Raw genomic sequence first — 22,912 nt, forward strand, 5'->3', positions numbered from 1 at the left:
CATAACTGTGGTTGACTTGTAGTTCACAAAGTGACTTTAAACCAAATTAATTAAGCTGTGGAATGGCTGTAGGCCTTTGTTTGAACCTTAATATAGAATAGTGACTCTTATTCGACTAGAAACATTCACAATGAAATAAAGAATTTGCACCCAGGTATAATGATTGCAAACTTTAAAAAAACAGTCTAACATTCTTCTGTCAAGATCTAAAATAAATTAATCTGTGGAATGGCACTAGGCCTTTGTTTGAACCTTAATATAGAATGCTGACTCTTATTCGACTAGAAACATTCACAATGAAATAAAGATGTATGATGATTCCAACTTTAACAAACAGTGTAACATTCTTCTGTCAAGATCTAAACTGAATTTGATTTACGTGCTCAGTGTATGTGTGTGTGTAGACTGTGTTTTAATGACACCTTTGTTTGATCTTTATTTTCAACTTGACTGTCTTTATTTTTTAGCTTTTTTATTGGATTCTAGATCTAGTACAGTGTGTTAGAACTAGAAATAAAGTTCTAACACACAAGTAAAATAAAGTTCAATAATTTCTCCACTTGGAAGCTAGCTGCTTGCTGCTTTTAGGACCCTTTTTCAAGACTCACTTCTAATTTGATTGCCTTTAACAATACTGTGTAAAGCCTTCTGGTACTACTGAACATTTGCCTTGTTAGGCTGCTGAACTGAAGTGACACATTTTAGGTAAGAAGATTTAGTAGCTCGCTAAGCGATTGGTAAAGTGAACTGTAAAGTATCTATCAAGCACTGAAAGCTTTTTGCAAGAGCAATGTTTTCTCTCTTCTCTTAAGTGGTTATATCGAGATTTGGTGTTTTCTGATTCAGTTGATTCTGCCTGAATGTGGAAGTATTCATACAATACTCGATTATTTTTAGAAACCATAAGATATTTTCCTAACAGGCTTTAAAAGATGGAATATATTGCATTTAAGAACGATTTTAGCTGCCAAACAACAAGGGCACTGGCATCTTTAACTAAAATCAAGAGAACACAACCAATCTGAAGCGCTGTTTTATCTCAAGTCAAGCAATGTTAACACTGGTCTTGTCCCTTCCTACATCTCAGGCCTTTTAAGACGAAGAAGGTGATGTTTCCATTGAAGAGAAATCTAAAAGCCAGACTCCTGCTGATCCACATTACACTCTGTCACTCTCTTACACTTTTGTAGAGAAGGTCTGCCGTTTCATGTTTTAGAGCTAAAGAATTCAAAGGAAAGGACTGGCTTCGAAAAAACACTGAGTGGCAGACTCTGTGAAGTTATATCTTTTTTTATCCTTTAGATAAAAAGTGACACTATTTTACAATTATTTCATAGAGTATCTTCAATAATAGCAAATAACAATTCCCTGCTGTAATTTTGAAAAGTCAGCACATAGAACCTTAAAGCCAGACAAGTTTAAAAGCCAGCACATTATCAGAAGTGATGGGCTTGGAAGAAGGAAAGCACTCTACAGCCAGATAATATTGCACTGAACAGTTTTCTACAGAAATTCTGACAGTTCTGAATAACAGAGTGTCACATGTAACTTCATATAAAGAAATCCTAATCACAGGATTGAGATATTTTTAAAGAGGAAGGTGACTGTTAGTGTGTGCACCTTTGCTCCCTGGCTGTTGAGGTTGGCAGCAGAGAAGGAGGAGAATGAGAAAAGAGGGAATAGAAAGATGTGGACAGACAGAATCAGAATTAAGGATTATATTATGAGACAAGGCTTATAGAGAATGTCCAATGAATGCCAAAAGATGGAGTATATCTACTGAAACAGAAAAGCAAATCATAAATAAAGTGCATTTCATGAGTCATGTTGCTAGGACATGACAGTGGCTTTTTAACTTGTTTTGGCGCAGCATTTTAAAGTTATTATGCAGAACCTTTGATTAGGTCAAGAGATGATGCTCCAGACCTCTTTGGAGATTTGAACACTTTAAATGATTTCTACAGTTTCAGAATTTGCATGGAATTGTATTTTCACATCATGTCTGCAACATAAACAAGAAATTTTAATTTTTTAGTGTAATATTGTAAACTTCATGTTATTGTGCAAATAAATTCAACAATGTTTTACCCCCCATTCTAAACAGGTTTGTATCTTTATTATTGTGTCCCAGTCAAAGGTAAAGGGAAAAGGCGGGAGAGAAAAAAAATAAATAAATAAACCATGTCACAGTAAGTGTCTTCCTTTGCAATGGCTGAAATGATGTCTTGTGGATCAGCTATTAGCAGAAATGACTGTCCTGGAAAGAAGCAGAGCCCCAGCATTCCAAGGATTTCTGAATAAATGGACTTTAAGGGCTATGAATTCTCTTGTCCGTGCTACATCAGAGAGAATAGGGTAGTGGCAGACAGAAGAGAGCGGTGCATGAATTCCCCCTACTGCCGATTTACCACTCTCCAGCCTGCCTTAGTTAAGGGCTTTGCTGGATGGGGATCTAGCCAGAACTGTGCAATGGAATTAATGGTAATACCCAGGCAGGTGGAGCTCAGTTCTGCTCTCTGGCACAGCAGCGATGGAGTGTCTCTGAGGGTAGTGGCAGGGCACCTCTGTTTATGTGTGTGTCTTCCTCAGGGCTTGCTTCTAGAGCTCGGAAGAAGGCAATGTGTGTGCATGAGCATGTTTGTGCAAATCTGCAGTCAGTGTCGGTGGGAACAGTGCTTGAATCTTGATGCGTTGAATGGCAGACATGAATACGGATCTATTTCTCATCCGTTGGGCAGAGGTGGAGGGTGTGTGGTTGCCTCTCGGTGCCTGTCAGAAGGTCCAGCCCCTCAACACCCCTGCCACTTTCACTTGGGAGATTTACCTCCTGCACTGACTCCAGTCCTTTATTTACATACCCAGCTTTATCTTACAACACCAGGTAAGTGATTGAAAGCTTGCACTCCATTTTACAGTGCAATAACAGCCTCTGTAAAATTGAGTCTTGATTGTGAGCTGTTGTAAATCACTGCAGTTTGGCCCACATGCTTGTGCTGCTGGAGGAAGCGTAGTGCAGAATTTGAATGCTCTTAGGGGTGCCAAAGACTTGACTTGTGCTCAAACAGACAGGCGGACACATAAAGGGCAGATATCCAGTTACAGACAGAAAAAGCGAGGAAACATTTAAACACATAAAAAGTAAAATTATATTGTATGCATTTCATTATGCCTGTAAGTTTGTCTGAGTGAAGTGTTTTATTGGCTGCTCTGCAGCCTTTTTTATTGTTCATTTATATATTACCCTTTTATTACATACGCTTTATTTATTTGGCAATGGACAAAAAACCTTTATTGTTCTTCTATTTTTCAGGATTAAAATTGGAGAACGTTCCCGGAGGGGGTTTTAACAAGGAGGAGGACCGTTCCAATATGTTGGATGAAGGGAGAAAATTAGCCCAGGATAGACGAATGGCCAAGTGAGGCAGGATGGTAATGCTGGGATGAACAGAGCGAGAGATAGAAAGGGTTACACAGAGAAACCAGACGAGGCAGCAACTCCCTCAGCTGAATGAGAATTCATGGATAAGAGGTACGTCAGCCAGAGACTGAAAGGGGGAGCTTGGCTTGTGTTATGATTATTCTTGTTCTTCAGCATGAATACAAATGGTCTAATTTTTCATCAGTAATGCATGAAGTAAAATTATTAGGAACTGCGATGGTGCTATTAAAAGAACGGCTACTCGTGAGAGCAGAAATTGGTGAGAGTACATGCAGCGAGAAAGAAATAAGTATAGAAGAGATATTTTTTCTCTACAAGTATATTTGTAATTGGCTTTTGACAAAGAAAGCACAGCAGATATTGGTAGTAACCCAACGAAATCAAAACACATGAGTTTATGAATTATATATAACAAACTGGAAAGGCAAAATGTCAACCAGCCTTACTTAAGTTAGAAGTAAAGCAATTTTTGGTTATGACAATTTCAAGACTTCTCCATTTTTGGGAAAGTAGCTACTTTAATTGTTTAGGTGAAATTTTCAACCAGTTGATTATCTTCAAATCTTGAAGGTTTTTCTCAGATCTTCATTGAATGACACAAATTTTCTAATATACTGATGGCCTGAGCATGCCAGCAGCTTTGTTTTCTTATCTTTCTTTCTTTCTTAACATGAATTATCTTAGCTGTGTGTTCAGGATGAATGAATGAATTAATGAACATACTTTATTAATCCCCACAGAGGGAATTCCTATCAGATTTCAGTTATTTTTTGGATTTTAATGCAATTGCCCAAGTGTTTAATAAAACGGTATGTCCTGTCGTACCTTTTCAGGCATAAAAAATTTGACTATTATAAAACAAGTTAAAAGTTTACTGTCACTCACTTCAGAAAATGAAACTATTATATGAATTCATTACACACAGATTGAAATATTTCAAGACAATCTATTTCTAGTAGATTTAATGGGTATGGTCTGCAGATGACAAAACCTCAAGATTTATCTTAGGTCGATTGAAGTTACATAAGTTCGATTTATGTTTTTAAACAGCAATGTCAAGTTTCTAAAAAACCTGTGTGAGTGCATCGCAATAAACATCAATTTCAAAATATATGTTTCTATCCATCTATTCAATAGCTGTTTGGGCCTGATGAATTACTGCATCAGTATAGGTGGCACAGAGGTAATCAGCCTGTGGTTCTGTTGAGGTGTAATGGAAACCCAGGTTGCTTTATTAGTGGCCTTCAGGTCATCTGCATTGCTGGATCGGGTGTCTCTTATCTTCTCCTTGACGGTACCCCATAGATTTTCTATAGCTGGGGTTTTTACAACGTGTGGGGAAATATGCCCCACTCTCAGAGAGCAACTAGACGCCCTCCACTCCACACTAACTACATTACAGCTACTATTTCTGTAAACTTTATTCTGTCACAATGCTTGTTGTTGCATATGTTTAACTGACGTTGTGGGGTTTACCTGCTTTAGCTTTGTGATGCTTCAGTTGCCTTGTCATTTGCAATGCTACAAGAGTCAACTACTTTCTTCTGTGACCACATTTCATATAGCCTCTTGTCATGAAATTGAAACTTCACTTTCATTTGAAAACAGGACTTTGGCTAACAGTTCACTTCTTTTTCTGCTTTGCCCCAATAAGATCCTTCTGACATAGTCTCTGGTTCATGACTGACTTAATATTTGCAGCTCATATCAAGGTCTCAAATTTAGAAGAAATAAAAACTTAGAATAAGTCACTGTGTAATGAACCAATATATGTCATTCATTTTCTGGAATAAATGAGGAAGGACTAATACTCAAAACGTTTGAGCTGTAAGTGTAGCTTAATTTATAGGCTAATTTGTTTTAAAATCTTTGTATGTGTGAACTACTTAGGTTTTTCTCAAAAGTACCAAGTGGCAGAATCAGTGATTCTGTGATTGGTTTGTACAGAGTGACTTTTTTTTTTTTTTTACCACAGTAAAATTAAGTAGAAATAGAGGGGTATCATATCTAATACAATACAGGTTATACACAATCACCAGAAAAATAAAAAATCTTATGGATAATTTTAGGAAGTCAAGGCCAACTCTGTCACGCATGCATTAGTTGCAGTTCTGTAGCAAAAATGCTACTGGGACTATATTGTGTGTCTTCAGCGATGCTCTGCAAACAGCATTAGATGCGCTCAGTAAAGAATAGACTTGTCACATTTTCAGTGAAGCTAGTCTAGCACAACAGATTGGAGACCAAGCCACTGTGTATGCATGCACAGACTTGCCAGACAAAGGGATTGGCACTTGTCAGCAATTTTATACATACAAAGGGGGTTACATACAGACACACGTGAGCCTACTTGAAGGAGGACAGAGTTGCACATGCATGAGCTGTGTATATACACAGAGTCGGGTTGAAAATCAAGACAGTTTGGCTGCAGTTGCAACAGCGTGCCCTGGGCATGAATAAAGAAACACCTGTGTGTGTCAAAGTGGTGCCATGGCAACACTTCCTGATATGTGATCCAGGCCAGCATGAGGAGGGTTTTTTTGAGAGAGGAGCCTGTTGGCAAGGAGGAAGGACCTTTTCTACAAACATTTGAACATCTAGAGAAAACCATTTACTTACAGAATCTGATCTCTCTCTGTCCCATGTTCAGTTGAAAATATTTATATAAAAAACTCTGTAAAAACATATGTAAAATAATAGTCAGTTTTCTGCTTCAGTTTGTGTAGAAAATAAAACTTTCAAATTACCTTAGCAATAACTGAGAAACACAAACAAATATTGAACAGGAGCAACGTGTTAATTTTGATGAATTAATTACGTAGATTTTAATGTGTTAACCATTTTATAAGAACAATGAATATTTTTGTTGTTGAGCTTCTATGTCTATGAAAGGATTTAGCAACTGAAGGGTTTTTGAATTGAAAATGGTGTTTGTTTTATTAATACATAGTTTTGATTTAAAATGCAACAACAATACAATTAACTCCATTAAATGCTTTAATCCTAATAAAATAGAATTACATAAAAAAATAAACTGCATCTATTAGCCACAAAAAAATGTTATTCTTACAGCCAATTTAAACCCCCAAAGCATGAATATTTAATAAAACAATATGTATTCTGCTTCATTTTGTTGAATAGGCTTTGCTTCACAATCTTCCCAAGGCTGTGGTTATCTTACTTGCTTGAGCATCATTTCCCACACTTTTTCCTTACACTAAACTTTCCAATAATATGCCTGACTGCAGCCCTGTTTGTTAACAGTCAGCTTCTTTAGCAACTGCATTTTGTGTTTTATCTTCATGTCAGTGATTATCTGCTTAACAGCCATTCTATCGCTGTGGAAGCCACAACATGGTCATAGCATTTCTTCACAGATTACACTTCGATCAAATTTTCTGAAAGTAATTTTTTTGAGTAACCCATACTCATTGAAATAATAATAATAATAATAATAAATATTGCTTGATCTACTTTACTACGTGTGTCATCAATCAATATGAGTTAATTGTTTTTAATTAACTTCCAAATCAACTTTTTGATATTCCAATTTACAGAGATGCAGGCGTTAAAGTGAAGTGAAAATCCAGAGTGTCATTATTATTGAAACTGAGTGTAAATCAAAGGCTTTGTGATGATACAAAACATCAGGCTTTCATCACCTGCCCTACAGTGGCAACATAAGAGAAGGGCCGGGCTACATCAAGGGTTTTGATTTAGATTCAGAGACTTAAGCTGTTTCTGTTGCAGCACAAGAGCTGTCTCTCATTCTAATCTCAGCAGCGATCCATCCTGAGCCAGGAATATCCCAAGATAAATATGGAAAGAGAACAATGCGATTGCTGAGCAGCAACTTCCCATTTTCTACACCTCTCATCTCTAATCCTCTTCAGCATCGCTCCTGAACTGCTGCTCCTCGTCTGAATGAGCAAGCAGACCTGAGGAACAGTCTGATATTACACTGCTGTGTCTCTTCTTTTGCTATTATCACCATCAACAGAGTTTCTGCCCACAGCTTAACAAAGGGGTTTAACTGCCAACCCTGCCCCTTTAATATCAGCTGCTTCACTCGCTGCATAAGATATTAGCATGAGTCAACCTAGGGTTTAGTTATTTTGACAGATACTGGATGTTATCAATCTCTAAAGTCAAAAACTCTCCTGATCTGAATATAGATCCTTGGGAACAAGAGCCATCACATTCACTCACATGCAATCTTTGTGAAAATGTTGCTCGACAGATGATGATGAGACACGGGTGCTTGATGAGTGCATTTGCAATACAAGAAATCCACAGAGGATTATAAAACAGTGAGATTTTGTTTTCAAAAGAAATCATGCACCGTCTTTGTTCACCGTGGAAAATACCTTCGTCTTCGTCACCGTCGTTTTCCGACAAATCTTCGCCCTGTTTTTTTGCATGGGCCCCTGTTGTTGAAGCAGGGAGAGAAACATAGAGACGTACAAAGAAATTCAAAATAGCATGTTTGGCAAAAAAAGACAAATAGGGGGGGAAGAAAGAGGCATTTCATTGATAGTGCCATTTAAAAATGCATAGGAAGAGAACAATGTTCATTTAAATACAATCCAAAAGCACAAGTCCAGTTTTCTACATGAGGCACATAACTATGACAGAAACATAAATCATTCGTTTTGGATACAAATTTAACGGGCTTACAGTGAGTCATGTAAGAACACAGCTTTTAAAATTTTATTTATACAAAACTAACCTGTTAATGCAGCATATTCAACTCAGAGTCACACAACACTGACATTTTCAGAAAATAAAGTTTCAAAATGATCAGGGGGTTGGAGGGAAATCGCTGTTTGGAAAAAAAAAAGAGCAGCTAAACGTTCATTCTGACATTTTAGTTGGTCTTTTGAGGATTTTATACGAGTTTAGATTTTATGGAGATTGGATGCTGACTGGTTGAAAAACACTGCTGATAAGGAGTCTGATTTTTTATTTATTTTTTGATCATCAAGAGGTGTGTTAGAGGTTGGCATATTTATATACCTTATCCTATTTATGTAGGATAAGGTGTGATGTTGGTTTAAAACACAAGCAAACATCTGAGTGTGCAAATGTCTTTTAGATTTTGGGGGATTTATGTTAAGCTTTCTTTAATATTTAATTGGACCAACATGTTTCTTCTGACAATATTTTGGAATGGACTGGCCAGAATCCCGACCTGAATCTGGCAGAGAATCTGTTAAGAAAGATAAAGGTCAGTTTTAGGGTGATGGCAAGGAGATCTTCTGACCTCAAAGTCTTGGGGCTCATTATCAACGTTTAATCATCAAAACGCCAATGGAAACATAAAAAAGCTGATCAACAATTACAATGACTTAAATACCATAATGCCATTTATAAAAAAAATATATTTTACATTTCATTTCTTATATATATAGTATATACTTTTATGCATCTGAAAAATTATACTCCTTTTATGTCGTCTTATTGGATTTTGAGAGATGTCGCTCTCTTCAGTTTTGTTTAGAAACAAACTCGGTTGAATGAAAACAATTTGCAGGGGTTTGAAGAATTTGGTAGCCTAGTTGTAGATCTGAATAAATGAAAAGGCATGATCTGTTCCCTACTCATTGATGTGAATAGTGGTGGTATAGTGCTACAATGTTTCCTTTTATTTTGTTACCCTGGTCAAAAAATGATGAACTTTTTTTTTCTCTCTCTCCTTTGAAAAACCTTTGACTATTCACAGGATTTACAAATAACCTCCGAAGGCGTCCTGTGCTGTCAGCCAACAGCCCATCAGGAACATTTCTTTTAGACCGTCTGGATTGCAGGGAGAGGTAAACTCCTCACAAATGCAATCAGATGCCATCAGATTGGTGTCTAGGAAGGAAAGATAAACCCTTCAGGCAGAGTAATTTTTTCAGTCATTTTCTAAGTTGTTCTCCTGGTTGGTGTTAAGAATACAACAGTAGTGCTGTCATCGTCTAAGGATGTGACTGATCTCTTTGTCTTGGATGCAATGTCAAAGGTACATTCATTTAATCACTGTGATGGGGTAAGTTTAAAGATGAGCAACATTGATTTAACATGTCACCAGCCATCATGAAGTGATGTTATGAATTTTGCCCTTGTGTTGTGGGCTGCAATGATGAAAAATATACCCTTTGAGTCTTTTCTTCACTCATCATTTACAGCTGGTAATGATTCTTTGTTGCCCATCACAAGCAGCCAAAAGGCTTTAGAATATCAATACCAGTTAGTAAGTTGACTGACTGACTATCAATCCATCTATGCAACAGTCTATCATCTTCTGACAGGACTATAAAGAAATGTTATATTTGGAGATGACCTTTTGTCCAACACCCTGTCAGTTTATATTTTCCACTTGAACAGCGCTTAATACAGTAGATCATAATGCTGTCGGTGACTTTGAACTTGTTCTCCAATGCATTCTCGACAACAGCAAAAAGCATGAATCAACATCAAATCTAGCAGGCCTATTGACAAAAAAGAATGAGCTAATCCTCTCATTATTAAAAGATGCCTACATGGAATAATATTTTAATAACAGGGTTGGGTTTGACCCTTTGCTGCAGCTTAAGTCACTGCTGCTAATATCAATTAAAAGATAATTGAAAATAGTTTTCTCTTGGAAACTCTAGTTGCTCTCAGTGTTTGAAAATATTTCCTCTGCTACCATTGAATTTATTAATTTAACAGCTTGAGGATTCATAATCATCGGGGATGATATACCATTAACCACAAAAAGGCTGTTCAGTGGTATAATTTCAGTGACTATGGTGTTTTCTTTTACATATTACTTTGTATGTATGCTCTACATTCACAGACTTGTTCTGTAAATCTGCCTCATTTTATTTTATCCACTGTAAATCTTGCAAATATCACACACCATATGTGTGTTTTATGTACCTTATGTGCTACATGTTTGTTAAAGCTTTATCTTTACGAGTATTGGAATCCATGTGTTCACTCCTGACTGTCTTCTGATATCCTCACTTGTCTTCTACTTTCTGAAATGACACTGTGGGTAAAATATGCCATGATGCATAATGTAAAAGGCTGGGTGTCATGACATTTTCTCACCTACATTTATTCTCTCAAGTAAAGGAACATTTTTTCTTTGATTCCATGGCAACTGCAGTGACCTTGTTAAGTGTGTTCATCAGTTTTGCATTACCATAAATAATGCAATTTAAAGAATATCAGATGTGACATGAGCTACAGCTGAAATACCCAGTGTTTGACCATGACACTGAGGTTTAAATGCATCACTTTGTTAGTGATAAGAGTTAAAATGACTGCAAAGGAGTTATGTCACTGTGAGGCAGAGGGTTTAGGCGAAGGATAAAATCTTGTTTGTCAAATTGAAACAGCAGCATCAAACATCATAGTTATAAGATTCATTAACAGGGAAGTAACAAAATATTTTTTCTACTTTTTGGTAATCAATAGATGTCTTTTTGTTTCTTTCAAAAATAATAGCCAACCTATTTTTGTGCTTATGTTAAAATATATGATTAACTCATTCCAGTTACAGCTTTATTATGTAAATCAAAACAGGTAGAGAAACAATCAATATATTTTATGTGTGTGGGTGGAAGGGTCACCCACCAGATAACACATTTAAAACTTTATTTTAAAGAAATATTTCAAAAATGTAAATAAATGCAAACATCAGTAAATATTCAATAACATTTTACAAGAGAACTATTTTTTTAAGTTTTCATTTGCTTGAATTTCAACAGCGTCATCCTGTAATTCTGGATGAAAGTTTCTCATTTATTTGTTGAAGGAAATATGTTCCTAAATTGACTTTCGACACACTGGATCTCCTAAAATATCTGTTTTCTGTATTATTTTCCAATGCAGCGTTGCTGAAACACATGTTGTCTTTAAGACCAAACTTAACATTATTTCACAAGTGTTGACCAATAATTTGTGTAAAAGATGTGAGCATTTTATGCATGGCACTAATGGTAGAAATCAGAAATTTTGCATAAAGCTTTTTTTAATGTCTGACATTAAATAAATTGTTTCTACTTCAAGCCAGTTGGATTTCTAAAAATGTATTTCTACTTGCTAAATGTCAGAATAAAAAGTGGTAGATTTCTCTGGAAAAAAAAAACATCTTTAGAAGTTTACATTAAATATTTGGTGTGACAGTGCAGTGTTTTGATGATGTTAACATTATCTGTTGCACAAGTCAAAACAAGATATATTTCTGTGGAAGGCCACAGTGAACGAAAAGGCTTCAAATTGGTGCTAATATGTTAAAGTGGCTGTTCTAAATTTTGCCCGACTAAATTGCATGGAGGTGGTAAATCAATCAGGAACAATTTTGTTGTGTATGAATTAAATCCCTCAGAGCTCTTAGATATCATGCCTCTCACTCAGTGTTTCATTCCCTGTTAGATTTCCTCTTTAAAAAAAAACTATTAGTTTTATTTTACAGAAGACTGAGAACAAGAGGATTAAATAACATTTGAAGGCCTGTCTGTTTTGTGCTTCAGTTATTATTTTTTCTGTATAATAGTTTTTCTTTTCTTTTTTTTAACCAGTTTTTTCACCTTACTGCTTGGCATAACAAATTGTACTTTTATTTTCTTTTGTGAAACAATGTTCCATCAACAGCATTTTATCTCTAATATTATGTTGTTTTCACAGGAACTCATTAAAAGAAGCGTAATCATGCAAATAGATTCAATTATTGCTGCGAGTCTTGTGTTACTGACATGCCTAAACAATGGGTTTATTGAGCGATAGAGTTTCAGACGAGCATAGATTAGATGGCAGGTGTTGACAGGGAAGCTCTGTCACTTTGAATTTTGCAGGCTTTGAGCCCGAGTGTGTATGTGCCAATCAGAGAGCATCCTGGACTGAAAACGAAAATATGTGACTTCTGTATACGAGTCAAGCAAAGCGGGCGAGCCAATATTTGACCTTGAAGCTTTAAAAACGATGCAACAGTGGAAAAGTGTAACACTTTTAAAAGATAACGAGGAGAGGAGCTTGTGCACAGACAGCCTTAGGGAGTCCAAATTTGCATTGTATAAAAAGTAGGTAGCATCTTGAATAACATCAATTGTTTGTGTTCCTTTGACAGGATTAATAGAAAGCTGCCACATTTATCTGATCAGGAGCAAAGACTCCACATTAGACAGGCCTGCTTACTGCATAAAAGGTATTGAAATGCAACATTTCAGCAGGATGAAATCTCACACAGAAAGCATTGTAGTAATTGGCTAAAGAGGTTTACACGAATGGACCAAAGCATGCGCACACACGAACTGGCACACTCAAACACACCAATACATAGAGAGTGCCCTCAGACTCCAGAGACTTCTGGACTGAATCCACAATTCACTCAATACGTCGTGGAAGGGCTGAATGTTAACTGCCTTTCCTTTTACTGCAAAAAGGTTCACTGACAATAGATGAGCCTTGGAGTTAAATATCAGAAAGGTCAGGATGTGGAAAGAGACTTTGTGAAATGTTGCGGCCTTGACAATTCAGAGCAGTTATATTCAGTCTCTAATCCTCAGGTGGCCACTTCTCTCTCCGCCTAGATTTGTTTCTTGCATTTAGTGTCTCGCTCTTCTCTTTCTCTCTCTGTACGCCTGCCTTCCAGTCTGTCTGTCCTTCTCCATCTCTCGCAATCTGTCTGCCGGTGCAGAGGTTAAGGAACAGCTTGGGAAGGACACATGAGAGAGAATGATGGAGAATGCAGCTAAAAGGTTAAGGATGCTATAATCCTGCAGTAAAGGACAGCCAAAACTCACACTGCGCCACAGTTGATCCCAACAGAAAAGAAAAGAAAAGTCCTAATATGTGTAAGAATGCAACAGGAAACGAGCCAAATAATTGTCAAAATGTTGCACACATACAAGGTTGAATTTTTAGTAAGGCGTGATTTGAAAATATGTAAGAGTCTTGCTTAGAAAATGTTTAATGTGGAAAAAAAGTTCTGATGAGATCTTAAGGATATATGCAAAGCATTCTTTCAGAAATACTTTCTGACAAAGGAACATTCATGGTTCAACTTCTTTATCTTTGCAAATGTTCTGACAGGAGAATTGATAAAATTATATGACATGTGCCAAAGGACATGGCAGACCTAATTAATGACAGAATCTATAGAAAATAGTACATAACAGAATACTACAACTGGTGCCTGTCACTGGTATGAAGGTATAATAAATGCTGGTATACTATCAAGCTATACTGCTACATGTGTGTCATATATCTGCTTCTACATACATAATGGGATGCCAGAAAAAGAACTGGGTCGACTACAGTTTTCTGAGGGGCATTACACCATAGACTTTATAAATAGGGCTTATGTACTTTTACATATTTTTTTTAAAAAGAAAAATTTCTGATGGTGGGAAACCTGGGCAGTCATGGTGAGGAAATTAAAGTCACCATAACCCCAAGTAATTTAGTGCTGAAATCTACAAATTTTCCATCAAACAGAGGAAATGGTTTTAGCGTCTTTTAACAAGAAGCAAGAGAATGTGCCATAAGGACCATATTTTCCTCTCATTTTTTGCTTCCCAATGCCAGTAGCTAACTGAAATAAGATTCATTGAATGTACTTTCATATTGTTTACATGAAATAAGAGAAATTCAACTTTTCAAAAACAATGTATTTCCTGAAGAAAAAAATCTAATTATGCTCATGAAAGTATAGGAGCGCCACCCGTCACTTTTGAATAAAACGCTGCTAACTGCACTTGCTAGCCTCAGTCGTCAAGCTATGAGCAAAAACGTTTCTGTCATAATTCCTACAACTTTTGAGTTCTTCAAATGATTATCCAGAGGATGTTTAGGAATGACTGGAGTTTCTCTGACAGTATGTTTTATACATTATGCATGTTGCCACGCTCTGACAATCAGCTGGCTAAAAGAAAGTCTATTACATGATTTTCCCTGTCTCACAAGACAGACACAATCTAAAATTGTGTCTTTAGAAAAAGTTTTGGTCACAAAACACAGTCATGGTGTAGAAACTTACATGGCAATTCTATGATTTGAATATCTACTGAGCAGCAAATTTCAGGTTGACCAGAAAACTAATTAACCAATTTTTATCAGCTGTTTATACATGTTATCCTAAATGTTTACAGTTTTTCTATATTTTTGCTTAAGTCTGTATTACAAAGTCAAAATAACACTGAATAAATGTAATAATAGATTATGATATCAAAACTTTAAAAATCTATATCTTTTTTAACTGCAATAACAAGTAATTGTTTATCGGTTTTAAATAAAAGCAATAAGATCATGTTACATATTTTGGTTGCAAAGGTTATCTAAACGCCATTAAGCTGCTGTATTTTTACATATAATCGTCTCATATTATGACCATCTCTTACCAACACATGAATATTAAGAATTTTCTCTAAGTGATATGTTTTCCTCTCTGAATGAGCTCCAGGACTTCTTGGGCTGTTTCTGCTGTTCCTTTAACACTTGGGAAAAACAAAAGCAGACTGACAGGGCTGACTGGAAGCTGGACAGCGCAGCAGCAGGAGGGCTGAGAAAGGCTGCATAGTAACTTCCTGCTGTGGTCACATCTTGCATCTTAAGCGAATATTATTGGATTTGCTATTTTATAAATCAGTTTTCCTTCTGTGGTGCTAAATGGTCAAAAATAAAAATTTTATATACTCAGGAAGAAAGGTCTATGAAGATAATGTTGTTTGTGTTGATTTTATGGTGAATCTGCTTTGCTGTCAAGTCAGAGAAGCTGTTTTTTGTTCCTGCTTTCTTGGAAAGTTTTTAGCCCCTGTCTGCTTAGCGTACAGATTTCCTCGGCAGGACTCAGGGAGTGGCCCATCCTTCCCTGAGGCGAGTCTGAGTCGTCCAACCAATGGGATTAGCATGGTGTGTTACTGTTTGCCATGGCCCTCGTGCAGCCTAACTGGGACTGGGGCTCTTCTGTAGATCTCCCAGCTCTCTAACAACTGGAGGTCATGGGGAAAGTGGAAAGAATGTCCAGTGTTTCTGCTGGGGTAGTTAATCTACAGGTTTGGCAGCTGACTGGAGCATTCAGCACTGGCATGGAGCTGCATAAAAACATGGCAGCTTGCAGCGTACGAGAGAGCTGCATGGGAATGATAGCTGGACGTTCCAAGTCAAGCCAAAACCTAAAACAGATTTTATGTTTCAAAATAGACCCATGATACGGGATAAATTTAGAAATGAGGAAGGTTGATCTTAGAGTATCATCCAAAATATAATGCAGCTCAAAGAATAGTGAATATAAAGAAGATTTTCCAAGCTAACAACAAAAAATAAGATGGGTCTGAGTTTAAAAATGATGCACTGTTTATACATTATATGCACCAAGAACACAATGCACTGATTGTATGTGATTTTCAAAATTAGCTCTAAGAGGAGGTCTCATCAAAAGGATGTGTTTGTGGTAATCATCTTTAAAGTTTGACAAACAATTTTTACAAACGACTGTAAATCTCTCAAAGAAAAAGACTGTGCAACTCTGGGTTTTTCTTCCCTAGACAAAATATCGGCCCATCTCAAACATATCTGGCACTCTCAGGCCGAATAGTGCTTAGCTGTGTCCCTGCACATCATTACCCCCCTCCTCACTCCATTCACTCTAAACTCAAGGTAGGAAAAATGACTGAGTGATGTGACTGAGGTTCCAGTGTCCCACAGCTCTGTCACTGCTCTTTGCTCGGAGCACTTAGTGTAAGGCCCCTTCAAAGGGACAGAGTGGGAGGGGGCAGTGGTGCTGATGCTGCACATTAGATCACCTGACCTCAGGCATTGTTTCTCAGGACATCTGTTTAGGTGATGTGGTACTAGACAGAAAATAGTAACTGTGTGAATAACATTTTTGGCAGTGTGATCATCAAAATTATTTTGGAGTGAAGGAAAATGCTCTCTTTGCATCAATTATTTGAAAATTAGTTACAAAAAGTTTTGAGTAACAGTCAGCTCCAGTGGTATGAAACTATTTTATTTTTTTTGCTTTAAGTATTGTATTATAAATATACATCCTTTTTATTTTTTTGTTACTGAGCCCATCTTTGATCTTTTTTCAGGGTTTCCTTTTGGGTAATGCGTGACAATAAGCTTAATCTTTAATATCTAAGAATCCAAGGGCTTTCTAAGAGGAAATAAAAAAAAGCTCAGCAGGGTTTTGGGTTTGATCATAAGAATAATCATTTAAAATATGTATATTACTACTGAACATGCACAGCGTGTATGACTCTGATTCATTAAGCAGGTTAACACTGAATGCTTAGCAAATAAAACCCGCCTTCAGATCGGTGGCAAATTAATGGAAAGTCTAAGTCTTGATAACAACAGAGCTTGCAGTGCCTTGCAATAGTATTCAAGTCTCTTGAATGTTTTCACATTTTCTCACATGAAGGTAAATTATCAATTAGATTCAGGCTTGGACTTTGAATGGGCCACTCTAGCATACAAATATAATTTTCTCCAAACATAGTCTAAATGGTTGGATTTTGGTCTCACATGACTAGACCAGTTGTGGCTTATATTCTTGGTCATATTCCAATAAGGCTTTTGAAACATATTAATGATCAAATTATTGAAATTGTGTTTGTTTGGTTTTTTTTTACTTCACAATTAGGTGCTAATTGTTGTAACATTGTAAAAACATTCAAGGGTTATGAACACTTTTCCAAGGTAATGTCGTAGAGCGATCACCTTGTACCCTTTTATTGAGGATCTCTATGCTAACGCCTCACTCAGTGAAACAGCACCTCCACCCACAGGGAATAAGGTTCCACTAAAGGTTTTATAAACACCAGTAAAAACGAAATCACTACTCTTAGACTCTTGAACATTGTGGCTTTGTAAAACATACCTCAAAATGGTATTACTGTAATTAAGGGCACATGATTTTTACATATAAGAAGTGATAGAATCATTAACCAAAAAACATCACAATTAATACTTTGCTGCACAGACTTGTGGCTGTTATGACAACTTGAATTGAGATCTAAACTTCTTCATGACAAACATTCGTCACTTTCTTTCTGCCTGCCTTGAAGAAAAAATGTAAATATATTTCTTCGGTGGCAAAATGACTTGTACTGAAAAATGGCTTAATCAATGTTCTCCTTTTGATTAATGGAGTGCAAGTATTTAAAATGCCGTCCTTGGCATACATTTTCTGTGGAAGCTCTACTCCTTTGCCTGATATAAAACTCTAAACTATTACTGATTGTTGAGACTTGCTTGTTTACTTTATGCAAGAAAGCCAGGACATAGCTCATGCTAAGCCAAGGTTTTGCCAGTTGTGATAGTTTCTGACCCTGTGGGGGAAAATCACAGCAAATGTCCAATCCAATTGCATCCCAAGCTTGGACAATATAGTTCAGTCTCCCAGGCTGAGTGCAAAAAAGACAGCAGAAAAGTCAGTATTAAGATTATATTGAGATATTGTAATATCACAACACTGAGCCCTTCATAACCTTGACTGCATTATAACATTGGCTAATGAAATCATATAGTTTCTTTACATTATTATGTTTTCTTACAGATTTACTTGCAGCTTCATGTGAACAGCCAATATTTATGACAGATCTTCCTTTTCATTTACCTTCTTTGAGGTGTTTTAAAATACTTTTGTGCATTTCAAACTACACTTCATATTATTCAGGGACTCTACTTTCCTTCGCATGATTAGACCACTGCTTGTATTTGTTTTAGAAATTCAAATCAGATGTTAGTTCTAGATTATCATCAACTGTGTTTTCCACAACTTATCCTCTTCTTGTACTGAAAGAAGACACATTTATATTTGCCATTTTTTTCACAAAACCGAAATGTTCAAATGTAAATGAAATTTATTTGTCTTAGATGTGTGAAATTAAAACAACAGATTTCACACATCTATGAAAGTCCTGCAAGAGTAGTGTTTACTTCTTTTTTTTTTGGTAGAGGCTGAAATTTCACTCACATTGAGCATCTTTTGGAATCAGTAAGTTTCCCAGTCTCTCCTCTAATAAAACACAGGATGAAGGAACATCTTGGAAAAACTCTAGTTTCACTTTTTCTATAAAGTCCAATAGATCTTTTAATTTTCACAAAGATTAAAGCTTGCATTTTGATATATATAAGGGTTAAGCACCTGTTAAACGGTATGTTATTATTTATCTTAATTTGTCACCTCTATGTATTTGCAAACACACTCTCACATGCAAACACAGATACATTTATGTATTTCTACATTAAATCGAATTACAACAAATTTGCCACAGGCCAAAAAAATTTGCTTTTCTTAGGAAAAATACAATAATATTACAAACTTAGATTGTCATCAGCAAAAAAATAGAAAAACAATCTATGGAGTTAATAACATACCAAAATAGTGACATAGAAAACCTTTGATAAACCACTTTCTCATTACCATACACATGAAAGATAATTGAAAATTTCTAACTGAAAGGGAAATATTAAATAGATATTTCTGCGTATATTCCACATCTGGGACTAATTCAGAAGCAGGAGCGCCTGAAGGGCCAGTCTGTCTCTGACAAAATTGGTTTACCAAAGCAGAATGAAGGAATGAAGTGGGCACCGTGAGGGCAGTAGCTGCCTTCTGCCTCTGTGGAAATCAGTGGCAAAGGTCTCCCAGTTGAAAGTGAATCTTTGCAGTGGCACAAAATATGCTCAGGATTTTAATGTAAAGCATACATGTTGCCTTCAGGCACTGACAGAAAATTATCCCTCTGCGGTTACTAGCAGTGATAACTTAGCTATTACTAATGAAAAAAGGGCCGTTTCTCTGTGGCTGTGTAAGAAACTGCCATATGCATAGATTAATGTTCTGATTGCACCAAGAAAGAATTTTGAATGTTAGTTCATATTAGCTCAATGTTTAAGGCTCCGATTCTTCCAGTTGAAATATTTGACAAATACTCATGACTCAAACCCAGCACTTGTGCTTCTGAATTAACAGCTGCATTTCACCTAAAGGGGAAATCTGAATATTTTGAAGAGGGGTTCTGTGCAAGAGCTACCAAAAATGATAAAGAACAAACAACTTTTGTAGTAGCAGCATCAATCAGATCCAGTAACAGATATCCAATTTATAAAAGTAAAAACCCTAAATCCAAAAATCCTAAACCAGTGTTATGATAGTGTGCTATAAACTTCTACACTTCTTTCATCCAATCGTAACTTAGTTTGTAGAGTTCTTTCTCAGCCAGAACAGCATTAATTTTACCTAAAAATTGTGTTGTGAGGCCTCTGGTTGTTTCAGTCTGCTTGTTCAACCGAGACAACTGCAAGCCAGTAAAATTGAGGGACTACGACGTTTTTCTGGCGTGATAATATCTGTTTTAGCCAGAGCAGATCGAGGAAGAACTGTTGGCTTAGGAGGGACAACACAGGAGCAGAGCAAAGAGAGAACGAGAACTCCAAAGAGAACACAATCTCCCTGCTGGTGCAGATGAAATGACTGTATTCTGCTGCCATCACATCACGACTGCTGTTTCTGCCATGAAAGGAATTTGGCAAGGACATAACTTCACGGTCTATCCAGCAAGGATGCCAGTTTTACAAAGCCAGTTTGTATCACAACATCCAGACTTCCTTGCGTTCCTAGTTTCTGGTGTTTTAATAAGCTTCTTGGATTTTTACAAGGATTAATTGAAAGAAACATCCAACACCAGCGGGGATGATCCAAAAGTTAGTTTCACAGCTTCACTGGACTTAAATTTGGGAGAAATTTGATTGTCAGCTGATGTGATAATCAGGTAGTTTGCTATCAAGTCATTTTTTGACACAGCTACTCACAATGAGAGTGGAAGAATAAATTGCAGCTTTTCATTTGTTTAGTTTGGTAGCTAACAGAATGCAATTGCTAAGACATGAATTAATTATGCTTCAACCTATGTAAACTGATCTTAAAATAGTTGATGTGATTTTAAATTTTGTACAGAGTAAAAACCTTTGTGGATTTTTGTACAATCTTTTTTGTACTTTGTACAACTCCCCTCTATTGAACTTCCGCTCCAGGTAAAGTTATAATTGCTGGTAACTACTTCACAGAACCCCACTTCATAAATGTTAAATTTTCAAACTAAACTCCCCCAAAAGTCATAAATTAAAATGTAGACATTCTCAACCCAGTATTTATTTAGGGACCATATTTCTCAACTCTTGGCTCATATTCATACATTGAGACAAAAGACAACACAACTTACACACACTGACATACACAAATTAGAATCAAGCACTTACTCAACCCTCACACTTATGTCAAGGTTGATTTGAGTCACAAGGCCCACATTTTTCCCAATTAGCACTTTGAGTTGGTAGATGGTGATAGGAAGCATGAATCACTCTCTTCACTCTTTCATTTCCTTCCCTTTCGTTCCATGTTGCTTTTTTTTTTTACATACCTCCTTTTCTACATATTTTCTTGTTGGGTTTCCTCGCACATTCCTTGGATATTCTTTTGACTGTAAAATGAATGGAAAAACTACAAAATAACAGAGCGCTCTGGAACAGAACCCAGGTGACATGCAACAGCTGAGACTCGTATTCTCCCTTTTTTATCCCCCTCCTCCCACCCTCACTAGACTTTTATCAACGACAAGAACAACAGAGGACCTGTTGAAAAAAAGTAACTGGGGTGTTGCTGCAGAAATATTCTGAAATGGTGGAATGAATTTGCTGCACCTTGGGACAAAAGAAGCCCATATTCACATGCACTTCTATTTAAGACCCATTACAGCCACACAGAGGACAGAGTTTTTAAACTTTCCAAAACTTTTCTGCCTTTTTTGGCATTGCCCATTAGATTTACGTGAATTTTTCTGTATGGCTCTCCTTTAAGTGGTCAGTAATGGATACAGTTTAAGGAGTCAATATCCACAAATAATAATAATAATAATAATACTAATAATAAAACTTTTTAGATTTTGTTTTTTGTGCATCCTAATATTCTACTTTTTCTGCTTAATAGGAAGCAAACTGGACAAAGGAAGGAGAGTAAAGGGTCTTACATAGATCAGGCTGATGCCACAGGCTTCTCATGTACCAGACAGAATATTTCACCAACCCTACAGAAGATCATTCACTTATGAGGCAGGCTACTATAGGTCATATCCCCAGAACAAGTCAAGACAGTGAGGGCAAAAAAGGTGCATCAAGTATTTCCAATCTGTCTCTTGGATTAAATTTGCTTTTCTTTCATATTTAGTCATATTGAGGAGTCATTTAGTTGTCAAAAGAGGAACTTCTAACATTGGCATGGAAGGGGAGAGTTGATGAAAGGACTAAGTGGAAGATCTAATCAAGATGGAAGGCTGAGCTAATGAACACGTACACAGCATGCGCCAGACAACAGGTCATGCTCTGCTCGAAAGAAACAAAAAGGTGACACAGAGTTTCTGAGATAGAACAGAAGGAGTGGGAAGCAGAGACAGGAGAAAAAGGAGGACAGTTTGGATTTCATACTCGACACACTCACCATCCTCCGTTGGAACATAGATGTTTAGGTAAAGACAGTCTTCGTGCTGATCCTGTATGTATGTGGTAACTATATCCAGGTTAAAGGTGAACCATATTGGCATCATGATCTCTGGCACTGCATTGTGAATATTTTGGGGACAGACAGGGGCGAAGTGGGTGGCGTTTTTGATCCCCGACCAGGAAGAAGGCGGCTCTGGGGGCATGAAGCGCTTCTCTCCCACGGGTGGAGCCGCGTAAGGGACCCCCAGATACTGATCAACGGGCCCAAGGATCTCACTCGGCAGGGGCACCCTCACCCCACGGAGCTTCCCGTACTGCGTGTTCACAGTGGGGTGGTAGTTCTGACCTCTCAGGGCCGTAAAGCACCAGCAGAAGGTTAAAACCCACAAGGACACACTGAAATTGGTGCAACTGTGGACACCATGCCAGTTCTGCAAGGGAAAACGATTTCTCCTTGGACAAAGCCACATGATCCCTGTGAGCAAGAGCGAGCGTAGGTGACCAACATACAAGCTGGGGCACGCCCTTCAGCAAACACTCAGGCTTGCCGCTAACCCCTGTAATCCAGCCTCCGGAGGGACAGTCATCAGCTGTGATATAGAAGCCCACCAGCTTAGAAATGATGAGAAACAGCCACAGATATGCAGGTCCTCACTCACTCTCCTCCCAGTGCGCTCGTCAGATCTTCCAGCCAGTGCTGCAAGAGTAAGAGGACAGGAAAATTAGTGCAAGTTCCCTGACAACCTACCATTTTTAGCCAGTCATTATTATTGACTCTGGGAGTCCTTTTCTGTCATGATATTAAACAGTTCACACAAACATGACATTGCTCTTAGTGCTATCATCAATCCATAATATAATTAAGTGTGGTGCAAGCTGCCAGGCTGGGCCTGAAGATGCTAATAAGACAACTGGTATGGAGAAAGGCATTAACTGTCAGCAGGTAATTATTCTTCACTTTAAACAAAGCCAATTATATTGCTGTGCATATTT

At 37.1% G+C, this 22,912-nt stretch overlaps 1 protein-coding gene across 3 annotated transcripts in view; it reads right to left on the reverse strand.

Moving 5' to 3' along the window:
• Window positions 1-22,912, reverse strand: part of nlgn3a (neuroligin 3a) — a 181,656-nt gene that overhangs the window by 121,553 nt on the left and 37,191 nt on the right. Inside the window, exons 2-4 of one of the 3 annotated variants that reach the window (XM_032554858.1) lie at window positions 21,918-22,616; window positions 20,845-20,904; window positions 7,807-7,866 (exon numbers count right to left, since the gene is read on the reverse strand). In XM_032554858.1, coding sequence (XP_032410749.1) covers window positions 7,807-7,866; window positions 20,845-20,904; window positions 21,918-22,389 — 592 coding nt within the window. In that variant the 5' untranslated portion in view covers window positions 22,390-22,616. The remainder of the gene's footprint in view (window positions 1-7,806; window positions 7,867-20,844; window positions 20,905-21,917; window positions 22,617-22,912) is intronic. The other 2 variants (XM_032554859.1, XM_032554860.1) reach the window with 2 other exon arrangements.

This window comes from Xiphophorus hellerii, chromosome 23 (genome assembly GCF_003331165.1).
Source record: "Xiphophorus hellerii strain 12219 chromosome 23, Xiphophorus_hellerii-4.1, whole genome shotgun sequence".
Taxonomy (NCBI): Eukaryota; Metazoa; Chordata; class Actinopteri; order Cyprinodontiformes; family Poeciliidae; genus Xiphophorus; species Xiphophorus hellerii.